This window comes from Gallinula chloropus, assembly GCF_964237585.1.
Source record: "Gallinula chloropus genome assembly, chromosome: 5".
Lineage (NCBI taxonomy): Eukaryota > Metazoa > Chordata > Aves > Gruiformes > Rallidae > Gallinula > Gallinula chloropus.
Window position 1 is genome coordinate 30,221,734 of NC_140090.1, and position 26,078 is coordinate 30,247,811.

General features: G+C 39.5%; 1 protein-coding gene across 1 annotated transcript; it reads right to left on the minus strand.

Moving 5' to 3' along the window:
* Nucleotides 1–481: 481 nt before the first annotated feature.
* Nucleotides 482–17,848, minus strand: TRAK2 (trafficking kinesin protein 2; the record flags this gene model as incomplete). The annotated part of the gene is made up of 15 exons (XM_084265357.1): nucleotides 482–1,156; nucleotides 1,752–1,851; nucleotides 2,052–2,330; nucleotides 3,079–3,377; nucleotides 3,495–3,698; nucleotides 4,397–4,476; nucleotides 5,379–5,516; nucleotides 6,177–6,251; nucleotides 6,439–6,569; nucleotides 8,301–8,379; nucleotides 10,110–10,319; nucleotides 11,549–11,665; nucleotides 12,315–12,385; nucleotides 16,839–17,033; nucleotides 17,812–17,848. The coding sequence occupies 15 exons, from the start codon at nucleotides 17,846–17,848 to the stop codon at nucleotides 484–486; spliced, it is 2,688 nt and encodes an 895-aa protein (XP_084121483.1). The 3' UTR covers nucleotides 482–483.
* Nucleotides 17,849–26,078: the final 8,230 nt, after the last annotated feature.

Here is a 26,078-nt window from a genome sequence, read left to right on the forward strand (position 1 = left end):
AAATGCAAGCATAAAATTAAAAAATCCAAGTTTTCATATTTGCTTGCTACAGAGCAGAACTTGAACCAATAATGCTGGTCAGACTGACTGTTATATTTCAATGATACAGTCTGACTACTAATTAGTAAAATACTACAGTCATATGATGGAGAAAACAGAACAGCGCCTGCTAGACAGTTCTACACAGTGTAAAAGGTTAAAATACTGAGAATGTCTCCAGTGGTATTTTATTTTTAAGACAGATGTTGAAGGGGGTCTCAATACTAAGCTTTGGTTTCTTCTTTCTTGTCTTCCACAAAAGCTTTCTTCCTCAAACCCAAGCAGTGTTCTTTTTCTCCTTGATCCCAACACTTCTCTCTCCCACATCTGTAACATGCACGTGCCTTCTCCAACTCTTCTGTAACACATCTAACGATGCCTGTACTGGATGCTCATCCCTTATGTATCATTAATTATGCTAGAGTCAAGCATTTTTCAGACCAGTCAGTCCTCCTTTAAGATATCCATTTTTGATGTCTGTGTGCAAACTGGAGCTCCTAATGCTCCGATCATGGCAGGGAGACTCTGGTTTCTTCTCAGTCCTGCCATTAAGTTGCTACTTGCATTTAAAAACACAGCAGAGTCCTGCCTCGGCAAGCTAACCTCTGGCCCCTGACTCTTCCTGTGGTCCTGTGTCTCGGGGTGCTTGATCACCCTGGCAATACCCAGCCTCTTCAGCCTGTCCACTAGGTTCATCTTCAGCTGGCCGACGTCTGGCGCGTGTCGGGAGGGCTTCAGGCCGTACATCTCCTGCAGGAACGTTTCTGCCGGCCGGGAAGCCAGGAAGTTTTCCGAGTGATGCACTCGAGGCTCGAAGGGCGGAGGGGAAGGACAAGGCGAACGCGAGGGAGAATTTGGGGGAGTAGAAGGAACAGGGAGAGTCCGAGGGGGCTGTAGCAAAGGCAGTTTTTCTAACACAGGGCTATCATAAACCTTGGCAGAGATGCCTCGCTCTTGCAAGAGCTTGGCCAGACTCCTTGTGCTGCTGAAGGTAGTAGTTGAATCTCTTCTGTTGGTGAGAAATTCTCCAATACTAAGGCTGTAAGATGCAGCTGGAGTGCTCACTACTGGGTTTCCAATACTAGTACTTCCAAGTGAAAATTGGGCACCCATGGAGCTGAAATAAAACAAAAATGAAAGAGAGAAGATGCACATATTAGACATCTTTATACCTGCTGTTTAGTATACACTAGGCTTGAGAAAATGTAAACTACTGCCATTAGCTGTAGACAGTTTCAGCTTTACTAGATTCAGAATTACTGTTCTGCAAAATATTCAGAAGATACTAAGTGGACAGAGAGGTTTTTGTGTAAGTACCACGGAATTTACCTTCTCTCTTCACCTATACTGTATCAGGTAGAATATCAACATAGATGTCCAGTAGCAACTTTAAAAAATATGACACAAACAGGGAAAAAAGAGTTCTGGTGGTATCTTTTTTTCTTCTTTTTTTTTTTCCCCAATAGGTATATGACACAAGGCACTTGCTATAAACTTGTATAAACTTACCCTTTCAGTTACCCCAACCTGTTTTAACTCTCCCTGTAGAGCATTTCAAATTTCCCCTTGTAATCACAACTTATTTGCATGAGTAACATCCTTTGTGCTCCCTAGCTGCCTTGGTAGTTTTAAAACTGGTCCATTTATCGGAAGCCAGAAAGCAACTGGTTTAGCCCATGCAGCAACTCTTAGGATGCCAGCAGTCATCATACCTGGGAGTAACTTGAGTGACATCGGATGGGTGTAGGATCCTACAGGTAGTAAAGGTAAATGTGGAATTTGTTGAAGACAGACACTTCCCTGGATTCGAGGCTGCAATGTGAAGAAGTTACATCCATTGAGGGTAAAAATACAGATAAGGACTAATCAAAGCAAAGGTTAAGGACATTGCTGTTATCACTGCTAATAGTTTTATTTAAAGAATAAATACAACACTGTCGCAGAGTCAAATGATTTCTACCGAGAAAAAGACACTAAACAAAAAAAGAAAACCCAGTAACCACGCTTCTTACCTGTGAGTGGTACCACTGCTGAAGTAATAGGTGGCAGGAAAATCCCTGCCACTGGCTTTGCTGCTGTACCCTTGTTTTCCTCCAGGAAGGACTGTTGCACTTGAAATGTTATGCCTCCTTCACTTTCTTCCTCATCATCCTCTTCCAAGTCAGAGATGTGATGCACAGCATCATCAGACAGAGGGGTAAAACCTTTTGTAACAACACCTGGTCTTGGGTCAAGAATTGTGCCAAGGTTGGGTCGAGCAAGCTGCTGCCAGTGAAACAGGGTCTGAGATCCTGTCAGGACAAAAGAGAAGAGTCTCACAGAGCCGTTAAGTACTGTTGTATCAAGTTACAGGAACTCATGATAAAAGCAACTCCAGCCAGCTGGTGCCAATACTGTTACACCTGGTGCACTGGGATGGTGGTGCACAGAAAAAGCTTAAGAGTACCATATAAGAAAGCCAACTGCAAAGTGGTAATGATGAACTCGCTGGCACAGACAGCACCAAATACTATTACTACCTCTTAGTGCACATTATACCTCGCTATACCCACACCAACATTTAGCTGACAAATTAACATACAATCCTTCAGAGAAGGAAGATCATCCTGGACTTATTAGAGCAAGTTCAGAGGAGGGCCAGAGCACCTCTCCTCTGACGACCAGCTGAGAGAGTTAGGGTTGTTCAGCCTGCAAAATAGAAGGCTGCAGTGAGACCTTATAGCAGCCTTCCAGTACCTAAAGGGGGTATAGGAAAGCTGGAGAGTGGCTGTTCACAAAGGCAAGTAGTGATAGGATGAGAGCTTTAAGATGAAGGAAGGGAGATGTAGATTAGGTATTAGAAGGAAATTCTTTACTCTGAGGATGGTGCAGCACTGGCACAGGTTGCCTAGAGAAGCTGTGGCTGCACCCTCCCTGGCAGGGTTCAAGGCCACACTGGGTGGGGCTTCGGGCAGCCTGGGCTAGTAGAGGGTGGAACCAGATGATCTTTGAGGTCCCTTCCAATCCAACCCAACCCAGCCCATTCTGCGTTCCTCTTACCTTCAATTGGTTTGACAATTTGCAATTTTTCTGGTAGGAGGACACGGAGATTACTAGAGCTGGCAGAGAGATCAGTGAATTCTGAGTTTGTACCCAGGGAGAAACAGCTTTCTGTCGGTGTACTACAGCCACTAGCCCCTTCTTTCTGCTCAGCCAGCAAATGCATTTTTCGCTCCCATTCCTCCTCAAAGAACTGCTTCTCACTGAGGTAGTTCTGATGACGGAGGGAGAGCCTGTGCAGAGCTGTGACTAAGTCATTGTCTCCAGGGCTTCCTGACTGGCCAGGATTATGAGCGTTTCTGTAAGAAATATCAAATCATAATCATTAAGACCATTAAATTAACTATTTCTCTCTTACACAGCTGAGGTCAGGTCTGGGTTAATTTAGAAAGAAAATAGCAGGCTGTGTTTCCTACTTCACATTCTTCTCCGAGCTGCTCCTTTGTGTCATCTGTGTGTGGCTCTCTGGTTGGTGTACGCCAGACTGGAAGGGCTTTGCTGTCATAACAGCACTTGACCGATTAGATCCAGGGATTGGCAACGGGGCAGGAAATGAAGATGAACGTCCACGAGTGACATTAGCAACTCTGACAGTGTCAAATACTCGTTTCTGTTGACCCCTGCATGACAGACAAGCAAACAAATGTGGTTTTCAGAAGCATTTTGAAAAAGATATGATAAAGAAAAAGCTCTAAACAACAGACTTTCAGATGTCTGCAGAGACCTGACTAAAAAGATTTAAGCCCAGAAAAACAGCATTGCCTAGGACACTCATCTTTTAAGGAGTACTGCTCTACTTAGTATCAGAATTAACACTTACTTCTTTCTCCCTGAAAGACCCGAACTTCTATGGATAACCACTTGAGAACATTAAGGAGCATACATTTTATTTATTTAATTTACATATACTTTCAAAACCATGTATTTAATTCATTACTTCTTGCTAAGAACTAAAGGCTCCAGGAGGAGGTCTTCAGGGGCTTGGAAACTGTTATCAGTCTTTCAGCTATAACTCATTTGCCAGATAATTCTTCTGTAAGCATTAAAAGGGATAAAACGAGTGCTGTGTATCACAGAATTTGCATCAGAAATCTCACAATTCCTCACAGAATTCCCAACTTCCTCACAGAATCAAAAACGAACAGTATGTTGCAAAGTTCGAAAGGTTACCAAATACTGAAAAGGTGGGCTTTTTTAAAGTTAGACAGAAAATTAATTATAGAGGGCACACTCATATTTCTAGGTTTCCTGAAATCAGTTTCATCTTATAAGATACAGGCACATGGAAAAAATACACCACAGTGATCTGGAGACATACTTTTGCTTGGAGAGAGCAGATTCATCACGCCGACTCAATTCCTTCCGCATTGTCCCTTCAATTTCTGCTGCAAGGGAATCCTAGAGAAAAATGGAAACCGAAGAGTGGGCAAATTTGATTCAAGTCTTCCTCCCAACAATTTTAGAGGAAAACATCTCTAAAATAATACTCATTTGTTTCCCTGGTATCAGTATGTCTCAGACAAACCCTTCAGTCTCTGAAGGAAGCACATAGGGGGGAGTTTTCCACCATAACTACATCCATGTATAACCAGTATAGGTTCAGTTTTCATTAGCAACACCTGCCTCTTCTTGGTACACTTAATGTTGGCTTCTTAACTTAAGCTACTTAAAAGCACTTCTTACAAGGCCAAACATGCATATGAGGGATTCTGTATACACAGAACAATCAATCAAAATCTGAAAAATTCCAAGCAGGGCCCAGAAATCTTTAAGCTAAGATACTTGACACTAGTAAGATGAGGAACATAAAATGCCTTTAACCCATTTCCACTGGTTGAGTCATCTCTGGCAGCTAGCCTCAGGTCATGCTTTTCTGATGATGCTTAAAATTTATCTTAGAGACACAAAATACAGACTACATAAAGAAAAATACTTTTTGAGCTCTTGAAAATATGCTTTGTTTCTTAAAGAAACACCGTAAGGTACAAAAATTCACATCAACAATGAACAATATCCTAGCACAACTGAGCACTACCTGTAGAACATGCCAATTCCTGTATTTAGCAGAAAAGGCATACAAAAAGGAAAAATAATTTTAATACCACAATATGGCAAGTGAATTATTTGGTTCCTAACACATAAAATCCTAAACCCACAGAAAATTCTAAAGAACTGAAGAACCATAAGATCGGCTCCTTTGCCTACTACAAAATAGATCCTGCTGCAGCTCCTGTAATGGCTGTTTTACTCACACAGCAGTGTGCTACTACAGGCCCTATGTGCCAGTAAGTGTTTATTACCACAGGAAACACTCCACATGACTGGGAGCGGCAGAGACAAGCAACAGAGCTGGCTCTGCTGCGCAGCAGCTTCACTTCTTCTTGTGACTCGTGTAGCATCCCTACACACTCCGCATTCCGATCTTGCAGCTCGTGTAGCTGAAAGAGAAAAAAAGGACATTATATGATACCTGTAAGCTTCAAAGAAAAGACAGAATGAAACTGAATTAACTCCTACACAAACCTACATTAACTGATTCAACACTGTTCTATTTATTTTTTTTAACTGTATATATTTATTTTTTTAAACTGTAGAGCACATGGAATGCATCTGGAATGGACAATGGTCAGCACAGAACCTGTACTGATTTTAGTGCTGAAACTTGAAGTCCAAATCAAGACTCAAAAGAGGAAAAGGTATGATAAAATCCAAAAGAAAATACATTGAAAAACTCTGCAAACACACTAGCCTCTGATGCAAAAGAAGCAGAAAAAGAGAACTTCCTTAAAGTCTAATGAGATACAGTACCGCTGATATAAGCAGCAGCATTCACACTAACACTCTTTTTCTCATAACTACTTAGTAAGACATTCCTATTTGGAATGCCTTCCTTGCCTTGTACCTGAACTATAAAAATATTTGTGTAGACATACATAAAAATAATTATTTTCCTTCAATCATATGACTCCAACCACAATGAAAAATTAAATGCTCTACATAATTAAAAAGCAACAGTTCCCATTCTCTTACTCTTCTTTATCTTGTATTTTATTCTAAACATATATCTCTATGTCTAGGTATAGAAGCCTTAAAAGTACCTCTGCTGTCAGTTGTCTCTGAGCATCTTTGGAAGCTTGTAAGTGAAGTTTCAGCTCCTCCTTTTCAATCACGTGCTGAAAGCACAAAAAGGTGCTCATCATTTTCCCAGCTGATTTTCCTGAGACAGCTGATCCTCTGCCATTCCTGAAGCAGCCACTCTCTTGCATTGCAACCCCCTGACTTGCAAGTCAGTTTTCCCCTGGTGCAAGCACTGGCACGCACACGTGCACATGCACACACTCTCAATCAGCATTCTCTTACTTCTTTCAGTTTATGTTGAAGATCAACAATCTGAGACAAGAGGGATGAGATCTCTTCCTGGTAGCGAACCACCTCTTCACTCTTCTCTGACAGCTCCTCTGTTATTCTGGAAATTTGAGCATTTGTTTGCCCTGCAACAGACAAAAGGAACTTGGTAGCTTTTCCCCACACACAACAAAATAACCAAAGCAAATCCAAACCCCAGAAAGAATCACTGAAAGTCAACAACACTCTTCAAAATCACCAATACTGTTAGGAAACCAATTCACAGGACTTAAGAGCAGGTGCCTTAAAACACTCATAAGGAAAAGAAACAGTGGGGAGGAGAAGAAAGAGTTAACTTCAAATACAAGTGTAACTTATTAAGAGCTAAGAATGCAGAACCTGAAGTATGTAACACAGGTTTATGATACGACTGTAATAATCCAAGGTAAGATGCAATAAACAATTCCAAATGACAAACTGGCTCGTGACCAAGGCCAGACTTGGAATATGCTGAAGAAGCCAGGCTCTGAATTGATCCTGTTTTTAACTACCATTCTCTGCAAGCAAAGGCATTCTCTGTCAGACCTTGTCAAGCGCAGCATACACCTGTTCAGCCCCTGACTCTGGTCACTATCTATTCCCCAAAGACCCAGAGCATATAATTTCCAATTTCTTTTTTATTTGAGCAAGCACTGCTTCAAGTGAGATGACAAAGCAACTCAAAAAGCCAAAATATTTTTTACATAGTTAGTACTGTTTGTATACTTGCCCTGAAGTCATAACAAAGTCTGATCAACCTTGCAGAGATAACACTACAAAATGGTGGTTATTGTACCTCACAGATTTTCTGCAGAACAAGGTCCTGTCCATGGGCATGTAGACATTTAAGCTCATAGTCAGATACCTTTTTCCTGAAGACACAAATTTTAAAGCTGCAGACTCCACATCCTTTGGGAGAAGATTCTTTCTAAGCCTAATTCACCTAGCATGCCTCTATGTGCTACAGAATTGCATGAAACAGAACTCACAGATGTTTCAGTGAAGGAAAATAGGACAGCTTATATGAAAGACCCTCTATTTGCAAAGGATACATACTTTCTGAGAGGGAACAGTGTAAATTAACAATCTATTCTATATCAATTAATAGTATTTTATGGTCACCTGGAACAAGATAAATCAAGCTGCAATCCAGTTTTCTTTATGGTGGTTGTATAGAAAAGAAATTATCTTATAATATAGGCTTAAGGTTATTATGCGTAAAGGAAGTAGCACACATCAAATGACTACAGATAAAGAACTGTACCACCACGTTACACTCATCACACACACACACACACACACACAAAACCTGTTCCTTACTGTTGCAGAATACTTGACATGCACTCATTTAAGAGTAGCAGGAATGTTCTGCAAATAGGTAGTCTCTAAAGCAAATACAGACAACTGTTACAGACAAACTAAAGCACTGTCTGTTTTAAATTCTTTGGTTTGTAACATATCTTTTAAAATTAAACTAACCTGCTCATAATTTAGAATGAGCATTTAGGAGTTTGTACATTTCAGCTTCAAGTATACTCTACACAAGAAGTATACTTTACTTATTTTCCAGTGTCTGCAGGCTTCAGTTTAGGAGGTTTGTGGCCATTAGATTTTGTATCAATTTTCCCTCTCTAAACACAGGACATGTACCTGAAGTTGAATGCCAGAGTGAAACTCAACAAACTACAGAAACATCTTTGCACTTGGGTAAAAAACAAGACTTGAATAATTGGCATAAATTACTGAAGCTCATATTTTGACTCAAGGATAACTAAAATGTAGGCACTATGTATTTCAAAAACTATTTTGCCACTTCAAGATACTGCCTGGATACTCACGGAGCTCTTTGACACAGTCATTGACCAGCTGCTGTTCCTTCTCTTCATATGTAATGGTTTCTGTCTTCAGATGGCAAGCCTTCAAGAAAATTACAGGTATTCCAATTTCAGTTTACATATACATACATTCTATTTCTGAAATTCTTGCAACTGAAGAGTCTCCCCTCTATCTCTATAATTTCTATGCAGATGGCCACACATCCTAACCATTTTTTCACCACAACCTGTTTCCCTGAATTGTATGTATCTTTTGAGTGAAAGGCACACAGACACATGAACAAAATCTGATCTCTATCACCTCTAATACAAAATTAGTTATTTTTGAAAAAATTTGTATGGAAAGCAAACCTACTCAGAACTCAGAAGTAAGCAATTGAATTGTTTCAAACCTTGAGGCAAATAAATCTTGAAAACTGAATGCTGTTAGCCAGATCTGTTATGGCACTTAAAAGCTTTCAGCTGAACAGCTTTTCTCTGTTGTCCCTGACTAGTCTATTTAAACTGTAAATTTTCTGGGCCAGAGACCAAGTATCACAACAGGTCTAAACAGTACTGAGCATATTAAATTTCCACTTTCATTTCAATTGTGAGGATGATAACATTAAACTTTGCACAGATAAGTCCTCTATATTTGGGATTGTCAGTAAGTGAGTCAGCATAAGACTCAGTAAATGGGTTTAAAGATTACCAAGCAAGTAGCAGTACAGCTACACAAGTGCAGGCAAACACACTTCTTTACATAATGCTGTCACATTAAAATACTTTTTCACACTAAAATAGATTAAATTAATCCCTGTTCTGTAAAGTTCTGTAATGATATATGAGGTTAGCAGCATAATAAAAGCAGTCTGATAAATACCCCCCTTTTCTTAGAAAGAACACACCCTTTCCTTAAAAACAACAAAATAAGTCAATTTTAACCAATCTCCTACTTACTCCCACTCTCCACCTCCACAGAAGAGACACTGCATCTATAGATTCCAACTGCTGTTGGTTCCATGACTTTTATAGCCATTATTTTGTCTCTATCCTTGTAAAGACACAGTGTCTATATTCATGTTTTAGACACAAGAAAGACCAACTAAAATACAGAGACTAATCACATAATCAAAACTACGTGTATCTTTAAATGAATTTTACTAGAAACTTATTAACCCTTAATACTGAACATGGGCTGACAAAAATGTGAAGGCAACACAATGGAATTTCCAAAATACTGCTACTAATTGGAGCCAGATTTACATCAAAACAGGCTGCACAAGCTTGAGGGCCTGATGGATCCAAGCAGTTTTCCTGTATTCCTTCCTGTACCATGAAGGCATTAAGGAATGACTACTACATTACTGTGGAGGTAATGAGGAGGGAAAGAAACAGAAAGAGATGGGGCGGTGAATGTTACACCTGGCTCTAAAGAACCAGCCTCCAAAGATATCCATATATTGGTCATTGAAGGCTTCTTGCTTTATAATTACAAACCACTGATAGGCCTATTCGACATACACTACTACCTGGCAGTGCCATACAATGAGAAGTACCCGTAACTACGCTGTTCTTGACCCGCTGGCTCTCTCTGATGCACAGGTCTGGCCCATCTACTTAAAGCACAGGAAAGAAATGGAGGATAGCAGCGTTGATGCCATTTATTTAGACACAGAAAGTGTTGGGGTATGATTTGTATACAGCAATACATGATAGCCATATACTTCAAGAGAAACCCAGAGGCTGGATTTTTTCAACCATCATAATTTATTATTTGATTCCGTGATTTCAAATCCAGCATATATGGCACAAACTGTAAGTCAGACCTACCTTCGATCGGAGAGCAAGGTTCTCCTCTTCCAGCTCTCTGAGTTTATCTTGCAAGACATCCAGCTGCAACAGATCGTGTGATACGTTGAAAGACTCATTGAAACGAAGTGGTGTGGAACAGCTGGAATCTGTTTCACTCTCCTCGGAAGCAATTGAAACAACACGAAGCAGGTCATCCTTCTTCGATAGTTCATGTTGCAGCTGGTTAACCTAGGACAAAAGACCAGCTCATGAAATATACTTGAGCAATACAATGCATATGTGCAGAGTATTATTTATGCAGTCTCTTGGAATATCACTGCTCCAGTCAAAAATGAGATTAAAACAGCTCACAGGTCATGATCCATTTATTTATATTTGCACAGAAGGTTCGACCTCTATTTATTTTATAAAAAGTTAACAAAATCATAATTTCAACACCATAAGGGAGACTGAAAATTCAAGATAGCAAAGGAATGGACAACAAAACTTACTTTTTTCATGATTTAATTCGAAATATTTTTTCAGCTGCTTTGATACATGTTAACATTTTATCACACTAACTATAACTTCTATTATGACCACTTTTCTGACCTGTAACTTCCTAGAGGAAAGGACTGACAGACATCTATTTATGTGCATTGACTGGTACCCTCCATTAAGTGAGCTGCAGGACAAATAAAAACTAAGAGAAGAGACAGGTCTCATTTAGAAAAATTATATTTTTCAGATCTTAATTTTTATATGAATACATAAGTTTACATTGTTTTACAGCTAATTACAAGTATGTTTTTATTAATAGCATTCTGTCTTATACAAGCAGCTGAATCCATCTTAGTATAACTTAGACTAAATCTGTTGACTCAAGGGTTAAAACACTTGGAGTAATTAAATAGTTGAAAAATAAGTCTTTTTTAAGAAAGAAAAAGAAAGAAAAGTTTAGATCAAGAATCTGTGCTTAAATTAAGAGATTAAGATCTTGAGTGAAAGTCATTTCCATTACATGCTAATACATTACATTTAGCCATTAATTTATTTATTTATTCTTAGTGTAAGCACTCCCTTAAGCCAGCTCATTTTCTGGCTGTTTCCTCACCTGTGAAGTTGTTATGTAGCAGGTCATGTCAGATAACAACTACTTATTTTGACTTAGATTATTAGATTCTTAGTTTAATGGCAGGATATCAGACTGATTGTCAAAACAAACTCTGACCTAATATTCTCATAATTTCTCAGTAATATGCTGTCTTCACAGTCAGTTCTTGGGCCAAAAAAGCCAACTGAACAATGACAATTAGGAGAATGACATCCAAGTGTACTTCTGTGGTTTGAGAGCAGCAATCATCTGCTTTCACAATTAAATAACAACCTTCTATTAATCTTCTTACTGTCCTCATAAGAAGAGGGGGGGGGGGGCAGGGGAAGGGAGTGGGGCAGAGGGGGAAAGGAAATTCACTCACTCGATCTAGAGTTTGTCCTAACTGTTCTTCTAGTGTTTCATTCTGTTCCGTCAAGAGATGGTTTCGCTTCAGGAGCGCTTGTCCAATTCGAGCAGCCAGCTCCAGGTCCCGATCTTTCTGCTCACAAAATGAGAATAAATGGCTACCTTTAGATTCAGAGAACTGTTTAGATTCAGAGTAGTTTTAGGTTTTCCTAGGTATTGTTTAATGCATTACCACATTGAGGTCCCCCTTCACTCTCAAATGGACCAACCAACATTGTTAGAACAATGATTAATGCTTCATCATTTGGATGCAGAACACATACATAAGTGTATTTCTTAATATAGCACATTCCCTTCCACAGTCATTTGCAGTAACAGTGGGAGAGGAAAGGACCAAACCTGGTTTTTGTATTGCATACTGGAGTGCTGTGTGGGCTCTGCTGAATCACACAAAGACAACAAAATACTTAGGCTTGTCATCTTTCAAGTGACACTTTCTCCACAACAGACCTTAACTCGAATAATGATGAAAGGGCAGAAGCAAAGGAGCCACAGGAGAGCAGATTAAAGCTGTTTCGCTCTTACACCTCTCAGGTCCGTAGTTTTGCTAAATTTTGTTTCTGAGACTATGCAACCCAACAGGCAGCTTCACACTGCCTGTGTATTAACTCCCTGATAAGCAGCTCCCAAAAATAACTGAACCACAATTTTCAGCAGCTGAATAAAGCCCTTCCTCAAATGCATGTCCTCAAATACATGTAGCATTACAGAGATAAGCATACCTCAGCCAACAGATGTTTGACCATGTCAGCATCGCTGTAGGTTTTCTGCTCCACATTATCTGTGCCAAGAACTGGGAAGAGAAAAACATACTTACTGAAGTAGCTTAAGTATAAGAAGACCTCTGGGAAGGGAGAGAGCTAAAAAAACTCAGAGGATATTGTTTGTATACAAATACAGTTCTCACTGACAAAACTAGGGAAGACTACAAAAGGGCATCTGAAATTCAGAAATATGAAGCAATCCTCATTTGGGAAAATGATACAATAAGGTATTGAACATTCACAGCTTTCATCAATATTTGCTAAAACTTGAGGTGCTTATAGATCCTTCAAATTTAGAAAACAGAGAAACATCTCTTACAATTAACTTTTTGAATACAAATAAACTATTAGATCATCCAGCCTGCTGGGGAGGGAGGGAATAGTATATTGGAGCATATCCAAACCTAGCTGAACACATGCAGACTTTACAATTGAAACAAAATTCCCATTAGTGTGTGTGACAGCTATATACAAGAAATATGGGTGGAGTCCCCAGAGACTAGACATGAAAACATATTTAAGTGCTTGATCATCCCAGAAACAGATAAAAAGAAATAGGATATGCCTGCAATTTAGAAGCAGCAGTAAATCCTATCTTAGTGCTGAGAGTGAGTTTGAAGTTTGAAGAGTTTATATAACTATTTGAAAAAGAGGACTGAGTCAAGAATAAACAAAGCATGAAGAATTTGTGCAACTTAGCAGAACACAGTACTAAAACACAAGTTATTGGCCTGATCTAGTTCTTGCCCTGAGAAATAGAAGATGCTAGTAAAAAAAAGTATTAATTACCTTGAGCAAATTTGTGAGATCCAGCCAAGGAGGAGGAAGGAAGTTCAATAAGAGCTAGAGTTACAGAAAAGAAATGATAGAGGGTGGGGAGATGTAGGAGGAACAAAGAGGAGAAAGAATTAAAATGTAAGGAAATAGGTGATTTATTTTCATGCATCCAGCACCACCAAACAATAAATGCATGTGTAAACATACTTTTTACACTATTAAAACTTTCTTATAACTTTTAAAGAACCATTTAAATAAAATTCCCTTCAGGAGCAGAATTATGTGCCTCACTTGCAGGAGATTGATGTTTGTGCAACAGAAATTTGCTATTTTTGCTTTATGGAATCAGGATCACCAAAGTGAAGAAAGTAGCAATATAAACTTGACAAATACAGAAGTGTATGCTTCAACTTAAGGTCTACGTTAACTTGCTTTGATACTAATTCCATTATCACTACACTGCAAATTAAGTTTCCTATGGGTTTGGTCTAAATCTGCTTCTAAAGATTTCCTTAACTCCTCTACCTTGTTTATATCTGAATACATAGTGGTACTGGGTCTCAGGTTCTTTATTCTTATGGAGGATGGCACACTTAGTTATGAGACAGTGAAGTGTCAAACTGAAGTGCACACTAACTTTGTTTACATATGTTATATAAGCTACGTACGTTCTTTACATATATAATGTCCATACCTAACCTTTTAAAACATAACACTAAGGCTATGCTAAGGACAAAACCAAATTGCATTTAAGTATAGAAAGAAACTCTTGCAGTCTTGCAAGAAAGGATAACAGAAAGAGCAATATAGAAGCCAAAGGCTTATTGAACCATGTCTCTTAGATCTTAACAGAAAAATAAATCAAGCTAACAAATCACATGCTTTTCATCAAGTGGATCAGTAAGCATAAAAACCAGCACATTGTTCAAGTATTTAGGAGCTTTGAACTTATAGCAGTGCCATTTACGAACGGTATTTGTAAGCAGGTCAAAAATGGAAACGTCACAAACTTTAAAGTACCTATCAGTAGCATAACATGCATTTAGGAGGTCAGCTTTACTGTATCACGTGGTGTTAATATTGGTTATCAAAAGGGGACTACAAACTCATCTGGCTTACTAGCAATTTGGAAAATTCACTGCATATATGTAGGTTAAGTTTCAGCAGAATATTATAGCCAGCTTTCCTCTGGTAACTGTTCCCACCAGGTGATTTTAAGTTAAAAGTTTCTATCCAGTGCTAAGTCACCTTAATAAGGATTTACATACAAGGATACTCAGGTATCTAAGTTCATAAAATCTAAAGCTACTATATTCACTCTGATAAATCACAGAATTAACAACTTTGAAATGTAACTCTATACGACTTCTATTTTCTCACAGTACAGGATCAAAATTATACATAGTTTGCTGTAATTCTCTCTTGTGAACATGCACTTGTGCAATCTCTCCTCACTTACCTTGCCAAGTGAAAGCTGCGAGCAGCTCTTCATTTTGGTTAATATTCTTGTTATGTTGTGCCATGTCCCTTTATTCACACAAAGCAATTCTAAAGACAGGTGTTTTGCAATTCAAGGCTTCTTATGCAACCACAGTTGAAGCAGAAGATAATCTTTCACTTCACTGAAAACACTGTCAGTAGGAACCCAACCAAACATCGAGGATAAACCTTCTAATAGGCAACAAGAGCCATAAAAATAGGAGGAGCTCAAGTGCAATGACTTTTGTTCTCTTTTTTTTTCTTTGGATGTCAACTACAAATTCACCCAAACCATGAGCTTAGCATTCTCTTTAGAAAAAAGTTATTGAAAAGTTTCCATACTTATACAAGAACAGGGAGATATACACATAAAAATCCCAAGTTATTCTTCAAGAGTATGCCTGCCACATTTATTCCACTTACAGCCAGCAGAAAGAAAGATAAAAATTTCACTCAACAAGGTATTCAGCAGTGATTGTATTGATTTGTATTTGTCTGGGATCTTCCCAGTATCTCCCTGTAAGTTACTAGACTCAAAAAAAGATAATATGATGATCTGTACATACAATGTTTTAGACAATTTCTACAAGAAACATAATCTGTATTTATCTTGAGTTTATATGACTCAGCAATTACAACTGTTCTTAAATGACATCATTATTTTGTATGTTACGCCTAACAATTATATTTCAACTTAATGACAGTCTTGTTACAGTTACTTTTTGAGACTGTCAAGAAAACAGCTATGGCAACTTTTCGAAAAACTCTCACAAGCATTTTATTATTTCCACAGAATACTTCCTATGGTTAAAAAGAACATCTCATAGAGTGAAAGAGGAAGACATTTTCTGTACTACCTTAACAGCCAAATAATAGATGACTGCCTTCGTTACAAGACTGTTGATAAAACCCCTCCCTCTCACTGCAGTTTGGAAATGCAGCCTCACACTGACTGAAGGTCCTTCCCTCAGAGCTCTGCGCTTCACCACACTGGTACTGCAGGTATGGACCAGAGAACTTCAGCAGTGCCATGTTTGATGTAAAGTCCCTTTCAGCCCTGACAGACTCTGATCCCACCACCTTATAATTAAAGCTTAGATGGAAGTACACACCCCACTGACTACACAACTGCTTCCACTGAACTACCAAATGTTCACTCAGCTAAAAAAAATCATTTATGCTTGCGATATTATTATCAGAAACAGACCCAGCAATAAACATGAAGCGGCTTTACAAATACTTTCCACAGTTAAAGAGAGTTCCAAGCCTGCAGGTTCAGCTGATAATCAGACTGGTTTAAATTGCCAAGTACTGCATTCTCTGGAGGTAGCATTTCACTTTCATTTACTCATTTGCTATACAGCCTGTGTGAAGGCTTAAAGCACAAACAACAACAAATCTCCTTTCAGAGGTGGCACGTACAAGGAAAATGTAATCATTACAGATTATGTATAAAGACCAAGTTCACTCTCCCAAGTGGTTTGTTCCAATAGTTCCAATGTACGGAGTAAATGGAACTTCCCCATTTCTCTAAAGTGATGACAATGCAGTCTCCTCTCTTCACATGAAAACACCTGAAACTACGGGCGAGTAAGTGTTCAGTTAATTAGGCAGCCTTCTATACATTTGATGTTTAAGTTATTAAAGGATTTTTTAATGTCATCAGAAGCTGTCCATTTTCTTCCTTCTGATCTGCTAGATTTTAGGATAAGTTACTTAGTATTTTCAAAAGTGGAAGGCAGTGATCAACACCAAACTAGTACCCACCTGTTTGGCTTTCACATAATTTTTATCTCCTGAAGAAACCACTAACATGTACTTCAAAAGCAACACCGACACAAAGCATCAGGGCAAATGTCATCAAAAGAACCACAGCATGATTAATGTTCATGGAAACAGAGCTGCTGCAAACTCCATTCTACTTCTTGGATTACATCTAATGTAACACAGTTCTAGGTTCCTGCTTCTTTTGCACTATCACGTGTTTCCACTTCTATTTCTATGTGAAATCTAATGATCAGGCAGCCATAGGATGTGCTAGGTCGGCCCTTAGAATTGCAGTGCTGAACTTCATTTGCACTCAGATTTTTCTTCCACCCATCCAAAGTTTTCCAGATTTGAATGCTTTATCATATAAATAACATTGATTTCATATTTACAGTCTTCTCTTCAATTAGTGAAAAAAAAAAACAAACCAAAATAATCCCTAGGCCCAGATATACTCACTCATGTAACGGAAGGGCTCCTCATCACGAACTGGAGAAGTGATTTCAGGGAGACGGCCATGGCAGGCAGAGGACTGAATCCAGTCCCTACTTTCATATAGATACAGAGAGTCCACTCGTAACTTGTAATCTGGCAACTGCTCTTCTAGCATGCTCACCAACTCTACCTCAGGAAGGTCCTCACTGGAGCAGACATCTGAAAGTGAGTAAATGCCAATAACAGCACATTACTATTAAATACAAATAGATTTGAAAAGTATTATTCTGTACAGGACAAATTACCAGAATATTTACGAAAACAATACTTGATTTACATTGTACTATTTATAATTCCCTCATTCCCAACTGACTCCACAACTTCTTGGAAAGCTGGTCCACCCATCATTCCTTCCGATTTCTTGAATATGATTCACGTAATGAGCTTCAATTTCCATATTTTCTTGCTCATTGAACTGACACAGACCTACATTGTACCAGCTATTGATTTTGTAAGGCTTCATTGACTTCAGCATAGTTAAGCTTTCCTTTTCTGAAGGAAATTCACTTTTTTTTTTGGTGTTCTTTTGTTTGGTAACAAAGATAGATGTAAATAAAGTAACTACAAAAATCAGCTGAATACTGCCTTTAAATCCGGAAACAAATACAACATTCCATTATCATCCCTATGGAATCACACTCTGGGAAATACAGTATTCAAAATCCTGGAAAGGAAGTTTAGCTCTTCATGTGTTGTTCCATCCTTCCTTAACCTTTCCACAATTATTGCATAAAAAAAGAAACATTAATTCAACATTTTACAGTGGAAGTTGATTTTACAAGCTAGTTAAGAGGACTCACCATTTTTTTTTCCCATTTGCAATATCAGATAAAGAATACAAGGAATGTGAAAGTTAAGGATGTCTTTAAGATTGGTGTTCTATCATGTTCTATCATGTTCGTCTCAAGGGCTTGTAACAGTTAATTCTTCAACTTACCAGAGATGCTCTCCAAGCCCTTGTGATCAAAATTCATGAGTCCTCTCTTCACAGTTCACTTCTTTGGAAACAGCATACTGTAGTCATATTATGTACTGTCCTTTTATTGCTTTGGTAGAAAGATGGCTTTGGTTTAGACAGAGTGAGAGCCATCAAGCCATCAACAAATCTGGCATCAACTCACTTCTGTAGACTGGTCCATACCACAGATCTACTGCCATCTTAAGACATGCTTAGTTCATCTGGGCTACTACTAGAGTTACAGATACAACCAGTATCTATAGGAATCTCATGTAAGCTTCATAAGCTTCTTGGCTCAGCCATCATCTAGAAATAGAACAAAGAGAATGTCAAAGTTTAACAGATCTCACTCTTTCAAATAAGACAGGTAAATTAATGTCAGTTCATCTCTTTCAGCCTAAATTTCCTCCCACTAGTATAATTTAACAAAAAAAAAAAAAGGTAAACAAGCATTTTAATACCCAGTTTATGCATTACATATAAAATGTAGCATTAAAAGTGTGCCTTTTCCCTGCGGACAGAATATCTCACCCGCAGCAATGACTCTGTCAATTACCTATTTGTCTATACAATTCTTCCTCTTCTATATAATATTTAGTGTGTGACAGGTTCATTCACTGATATGAAGCATTTTGCTTTTACTCTAAAGGACAGCAGCTTCAACTAGACAGAAATTTTCTTCAGGCTACTGCTTTTATTTAAAGTGGTGGATTTCAAAACCATCATTCTTAGCATTTTGATTGTTAAGAAAGCAGTAGGACTGTTTGCTTTAATGTCTTCCCCTTCTGTTAATTAAAAACTGGATCAGAAAATTACTTTGTGGATCATAATAAATTTGTATTTCCTTGGAATGATTTAATAAAGTAAAAATTCTGCTGTTCCCTTGCCAAGACTCCCAATCATCTTCTATGTAAAACACAAGAGGAGTCCTAGATGACAGAAAAATATAAAACAAAAGAGAACAAAAGTCTCATTTTCCTTCCTCCTATATTTAGTTAACACAAAGTTCTCTTGACATCTTAAGTTTCAGATTTGCTCTTAACAGTTTCACTAAGGTCTCCCATCACCAACCACAATAACCAAAGGACTGTCTCGCTGTCTGTAGCAACCTCGAGTTTGACAACTCAAAATGGACAGTGCGGGAGCTTTTTTAAAGGAAGCTTTAGAGCCTGCCAGTTCATCTGCTTGTAGACTTTGGCAGGAGATCAAAAAAGAACTATTTTCTGTTAAGGTCAGCTCATGCCTGTGAGCAATATCTTCTTGTTTCATCATTTATTTCTTTATATAGGTACTTTATTTACCAGTTTTAACTATTGTCCATATTAGACACTTAGTGAAAACAGTAAAATTGAGATTTCAGAACCATTTGCTATCTGAATATATAGCTAATTCTAACACTAGTTTGTGATTTTTTTTTAAAGAGACTGTTCTTTTTAAATTAATTGCTGGAAAGCACTCATTACACACACCTAAAACAATACAGCAGAGGATGGCACTTAAAGACAACTGCTGTACATCCACACAGCCAAGATAAAATTATCTTGTAATATGAAGAGTCACTGTAGAGAGAGAGACAAACTTCAGCTACATAGAACAGATGCTTCACAACTCTGAACATTTTTTCTTTGAGTTTTAGTAATCTAAAAACAAATTCTACTTCCTCTCAAGATTGGATTTAATCTCTCTTCTAAGTAGCACAAAACAGAAACACTTTGTTGTGGGTCAAACTCAGTTCAGCCAAAAAGTGGAAAAAAATAGGAAAAGAAAAAAATTTGGCTCAAAGTTTTCTAGAACATCAGGCCAACACCAAGCCACTGAATTGAAAGGGCAACCTCATTTGCAAAACCTTTGAGAAGCTTTCTCGATAAGCAAACACCATAAAAGTTAATGCTCACATTTCCAATGCTTCTCATTGCTTCGGTTCACTGTGCCATGGGGCAACTCCTTTCAGTTAGCTAACAGGCGGCGCAGTACCACCCTGACAGTGACTCCATGACCCTTTTACTTTGAAGCTATAAAACAATTTCCTATGTGCAGAATCCTTCTCCAAGTTGCAACTATCATTAAATACATCTGGATAAAACCTATAACATTTACAACATGGCTTTAAAATACACAACAGTGCTATAAAAAGATTGTCTAGAAAGTAAGGTTAAGTTATTACACCATGCAGAAAGACTTGTCCAAAACAGAAGCCAAACAAAAAACTTCCCCAGGTATTATTTTTAAATATTTATTTATACAGATTACTTCCACTGTCAGTTTACCAGTTGTGTCCCTCTACTCCCTCATACACCGAATTCCCATTGATGTTTGAGTCTTTTACAAGTAGGTTAATTGAACACAGTAAAGCAAGAATTCAAATACTGCAGAATGGCCTATACACAGGAGTTGTGCTCTCAGAAGAAATGTACATTTCAAACACCACTTTATATACCTATATATCTCTCAATCTGTGTATTTCTGTGGTCTCTAAAGTAAACTTTACTCCATGATGTGTGTTTCACAGCTCAACTATTGAGTGGCTTGAAATATTAAGCTAAAATGAGGAGTACCTACAGCACACAAAAAATAAGACACCCTGTACAAGTGCAAACTAACCATAAGCTCTGAGGTTTGCTAGATGATCTGTGCATGGGAAATGTTTAAAGAAACTCAGGAAGAAAGGCAACACTGGAGCCCAGTCATATTAAAAAGTGCAGAGGGCTATTAGTTTATGACCCTAGGGACAGTCTTATTGTTCACCAATGTTACAAGAAGACCTGACAAAACTCCGAATGAAAACTGTATGAAAATTAAAGCATAAAACCAACAAAAAATATGAAGGGATAAAAAAAACATATTAAAAGCATTACAAGAAACCCAAATTAACTGTCTACTAAAAAGTAAGATGTCACAGTGTATAGGTCAAAAAAAAGAAAAACTATAAGAGCAGGAACCAAATATTCCATTAAAGCACTGATACTTCAACACATGATTTTAGAGACAGAGATGAGTTCTCCTGACCACATGACAGATTTTATTAGATTTTCCTTCAACAAGTCAGAAGATCTCCATCAAGAATAACTTGCAAAAGCAACACCCAGTAAAGGCTTTAGAAAAGCTGAAATAGCTACAAAATATGAAACATTGTTTTCTTACTGCAATCACCACTCCAAACAATTCAAGATGGATGCAAAAATCAGTTGTGCCATCTAATTTCAGAATGTAATCCTGTAGACATTCTACTACTAAAAAACTCTAATTCAAATGTGAATCACTATGTGAGATGAGATGCTTTTACTATTGGGAACTGTAGACAAACAAATTGATGTGTTAATTTCTTTGAACACAAGATGGTAAAAACATATCCAAAATACTGGCATTACTGTGATACAAATTCAAAGATAAATATCCTGCTATTCCTGCTGCTTTCCATTTGTCGAAAGCAACTGACTCCTCACAAGCACTTAGAAAGACTAAACTAGATCTGCTCCCGTGTATAATTACAGAATGCATCAGGCCACCACTAACACAAAACAAAATTTCAACAACAGAGAAGATTCCAACTTGATTAAGAGGGAAGGCAACAGGCATTTTCCAAAGGAAGTCAACTGAATGAATCAATTATTCTGGGCTGCCAAATTTTACTGCTATGTAAATATGCAATTAAGAACCAAGTAATAGTGTATCAAGTCATTAATGCAGTGTTTTTTCATTACTAAAACTGGAATGGTGTCAGGCCAGCTATAAACATATTTTGCATTTCAAGGTTAACAAAACAGTTCTATTCTTATAGCAAACATGACCACAGTGAATTGCTGCCAAAACATTCCCAGGCTAGTACTCAGAGGCCAAATCCTTCAACACTATATAGTATGAGATGAAGGGCGAAGAACTATATATATTGAAAAACAAATCTACGCAAACATGCACTCAGTCTATCACAAGGAACACTTACTGTGTGCCTAATACCTGTTATTTTCATCCATTACTATCTCTACAGAAGCCTAATTACTCCCTGTGTTTCTCTCATGAAAAAAAAAAATCATTTAAAACAAGAGTACACCAGCACAATCCTTATAACAAGTATAATAAAAACCATAAGCAAAGTTGCAACAGACCTTCAACCATAAGTAGTATGGTATAAGAGAGGAACTGTAAGAAAAGAAAACAAAACCAACACACCCCCCGCCCCCCCATCTCCTTGATTGTTTTTAATTTGGTGTGGGGGCAAGGCTTCAGAGGGGAAGCTGGAAAACACCTCTTAGAAGACAACGAATACCACAATGCTGGGCACAACCATTTTCTCAGTCTTTTTATCCTGAGTTACACCAAGACAGACTCACTTTTTCTCCTTGTCAGTCATTCATAATAATCCATGTTCTCCATAGGCAGCAAGACTACCCTTTAAGTACACATATACAAGCTTCATGTGTTTGTATCCACATATGCTGTTCAATACCAGGGTTTGATAGTAAGAATTTTAAGTTCTACATTCTTAAAGGATATCTATATCACCCTTAGCATACAGCATAAAACAACATATGCTTAATTGATGTCTGACAATCTGAAACCACGAAGGCCACCTACATGAAATGCTCCTATCGAGTTTTATTAATTCCTAATTCTTTTCCATAAATGAATAATCATAACACTGTTGGGTGCATTGCAGTTTTGTAGGTTTTCTTTTTTCAGAGATGACAAATTTCAGGTATTGGAACTTATTTTTTTAATTTAGCTTCCCTTTGAAAGTAAATAAAAAACAAAGTCTACCTATTTTTACTCAGAACTACATCTTTTGAAAGACAACCAGCATCTGAAAGCAAGCCTAAAATTGATTATGTTGCCCCATAATGTTGTGGGGAAAATTATTTAGTAGTGTAAGCATTTACATCAGACTCACAATCAGTCAGCAATAACTCCAAGATATAACCAAAAATTAAAGATTGCTTTGAAAAAAACCTACAACCAGGATGAAACTCCACACAGCCCTTTTTCACTAGGATGGTTGAGAGAATAAGATACATTTACTGACAGATACTCTTACTATAAACAGTTGATCAAAATGCAACAATGTAATTAAAAAGATGACAGAACCCAAGATCTCCTTGCCCTCAAATCCATAGGTAACCAGGAGCGCAACAAAAGGCCAACAAGCTTTGCCTTCTAAGAGCAGTGACATAAACCTCCAAGGAGAGCTCCCGCGGCTACGGGTGCCTCTAACGCAGGAAGGAACTCTCGAGCACGCTGAAGGTCACGCCAGCCCCTACGCCTGCAGTCCCAGCCCCGTTCGCAGCCAATCTAGCACCGGAGTGCCATCTAAACACGGATATTGGACGGATAAAGCTTAACATAGTACCTGTCAACATTACCACCGTGAAAAAAAGAGTTCTGCCAGCTGCAACACTGAATTCGTTCTTTGCCCTCCTTCCCTCCCTCCCCGGAGGGTAAAGCGTACGGGATAGCACAGCTTCCCCCGGGCCGCTGCCTCACGCTCAGCCCCCGGGCTCCTACGCCAACCAACCGCCCGGAAGCCGCCGCATGCCCACCGCGGCCCACTGTACCTCAGCAGCCTGCTCCAGGCACGCCGGGGGCCCTAGGGCAGCCCAGGTCGTGCCGCACCTCGGCAGAGAACGGCCGCAAGGAAGAGGGGAAGGAGGACGCAGCCCTCAAGGGGTTAATGCGATGAGGCAGACGAGCTCTCCCGCTAAACTGTCCCTGAGGCAACAGAGCCACCCCGAAAAGCGACCGACAGCCTCCTCTTACCCGCCCCGCTTCCTCCGGCTCTCCTCCTCCCCGCCGCCGTTACCCGAGACCGATGGGCGGCAGCTCTACATGTAATCAAGCGGCGACTGAGGAAGGACCCCGACAGCTTCCGCCCGGCTCCCGCTGCAGAACTACAGCCCCCGGCTCGCCGCGCGGCTGCTGGCCCACCCGCCCGCCGGTGCAAGCGGCAGCCCCACAATGCGCTGTGCTGCCTGATGCGGGTGGCTCCGCCACCCCCTGCGGTTCTGCAGGGGCTGGGAGCGGGGAGGGAGTCCGGGCAGGCAGCTCTGCTCTGCCGTCGCTTGACCCCGACCGGCGGCGGGTAGGAGCGGGCCGTGCCGCCCTTCTGGGCTTCCCGCCTGTGCCGGGACCGCCGAGACTCCGGGCCGGCCGCGCCCTCAGCTCAACTGCGGGGGAAGCCGGGCAAGCCGGGGAGAGGGAAGCGGCTCACGCCGAGCTCGGAAGGCGGCTGTGGGGCGCGGCGCCGGGGCCGCCGCGCTGGCAGAGGCGCAGCCCTACCCCGGCTGCCGCGGGCGCCGTTAAACTGCTGCCTGGCGCGGGAGGAGGCGGGGGCGCCGCGGGGAAGGCAAGGTACGAGTGAAGAGCTCTCCTGGGAAAAGCCCCGTCCTTTTCTCAAGTTCCATTACTTTTGTCACGGATCGGTCATTTCACTTGAGATGCACGATCGAGAGCTGCCTCGGTCGCTCCGAACACTGAAGTAGGAGCCACAGCCCAGCGGCCCCAAAGCCAGAGGAACGCGTGCTTGCGGTACCTGGGCTTCGGGCTTCAGAGCTCCGGCATTAACCCAGCTCACAGGCACGTTCTTCCTGGTTTTTCTATCTGCCCTGCCATTGCTCGCGGCATCTGAAACTTTGGCCAGCCTGGGATGGACGCGTCAGTTCAGGGGTGCAATACTGTCCGCAGTACAAAAATATTAAGCCTGTGATACAGAAAGAAAAACGTGGAAATAGAAAAGGCTTATATAGGGACATGATCCAAAACCACACTGAAGCTGAAGAAACGTTAAAACTACATAACAAAAATAAAAATCTTAACAATTGTAATATTCAAATAAATGTGGATCGTGGATATTTCTATTGGCTGGATATAACCCTTTGAACAAATTTTACAATTCTTTGAATTTAGTGTATCATAGTTATTATGCTATTCTTCAGCTTAAGCGTTTATCTTTTCGTGTTCCAAGCAACAGGATTATTTAATGTATCTTGCATAATGGAATGAGTATCTTTCCAGGTGGGAGAAGGATGCTGTAGCTGTTACAGTGCTGGCCAGTATTTTGAAGCACCTGCCTTTCCCCCCCCCCCCCCTACTCTGCTACAGATTTCCTCAGTGAAATTGGGTAAGTCAAGCCCTAGTCCTCTGAAGGTGCCCAATAGCTACCAAGTATCTCCTTTTGTTTCCATTGTTCATCTTTAATAATGAATTGTGTTTTTTCTTCAAGCAGATTTTCAGGGTAAAAATAATAATTTTCATGATTAGGAGCGGCCTGGGTATTTAGCAGTGGATGGGGTGGTCAGAGCTTGTTGGCTTTTCAAGTGTCTTAATAGTACATGTAACTTATATGTGGAATATAGTTAAACTTAGCGCATTGATAAACAAAACTATCAGTTTCTGATACAGTACTTCACCTTTTTAAAATTAACTGTCAAGCAGCACTTACAAATTAACAGGGAATTACTTCCTGTATTTCAGGACTGTCAGCCACCAAGTGGGATTTGCTATGGTAGGACTTGCTTATAGCCTAAGTAAATTAGTTAGCCCCACACTGCTGCAGAAGCTTTGATATGCTTATTAGATGTAGTCATCTCTTCTGTCTTCACTGCCTAAGCTTTCAAAGCGTTAGACATAAAGTAAGTCTGATGAGGACTTTTCAGTGTCTACTCTGATCTGTGAGGGAGTTTAAATGCCGATTCTGTAGATTAAGTAAAGTGAAAATTACCTGAGTTGGTTCCCCTCTTTTTTCCTCAAATCCCTTACAATAGTATTTCCTCTCTCATTCAAGAAATGTAAAGTGCTATTGCTTCTCACTTGCTTTTTTTTCTGTGAGCTAGTTCAGCTGCACACAGCTGAGCCAAGATCTGACCAGCACAGCTGTGCTCCTTTAAAACAACAGTCAATTATTTATTTTCCTACAAACTGCCAGGGATTCATGCATCCAGTTGTTTTTATTTGCTGCCCTTACACAGTTAACTTGCAATTAAACTGTTTGTTCAGAAGTGGTAGTAAGATCTCTAAACCCATGAATCAAAAAGGAAAGCTTTAGTTGGAATATATATTGCATATCCTCTGGAGTTTGAAATCTATATGCTGCTTGAAGGCTCAATAGAAGCAGGCTTTCCCAGAGGAAGTTTTGGGGGTTTGTGGGTGTGTTAACTGAGAGGAATGCCTCACAGCTGTGATTAGAGACTTGTATTTATCACAGGTTTATGTATGATCTTATATTGCTACTTTACTTTTTCTAGGATAAATGGGTGCAT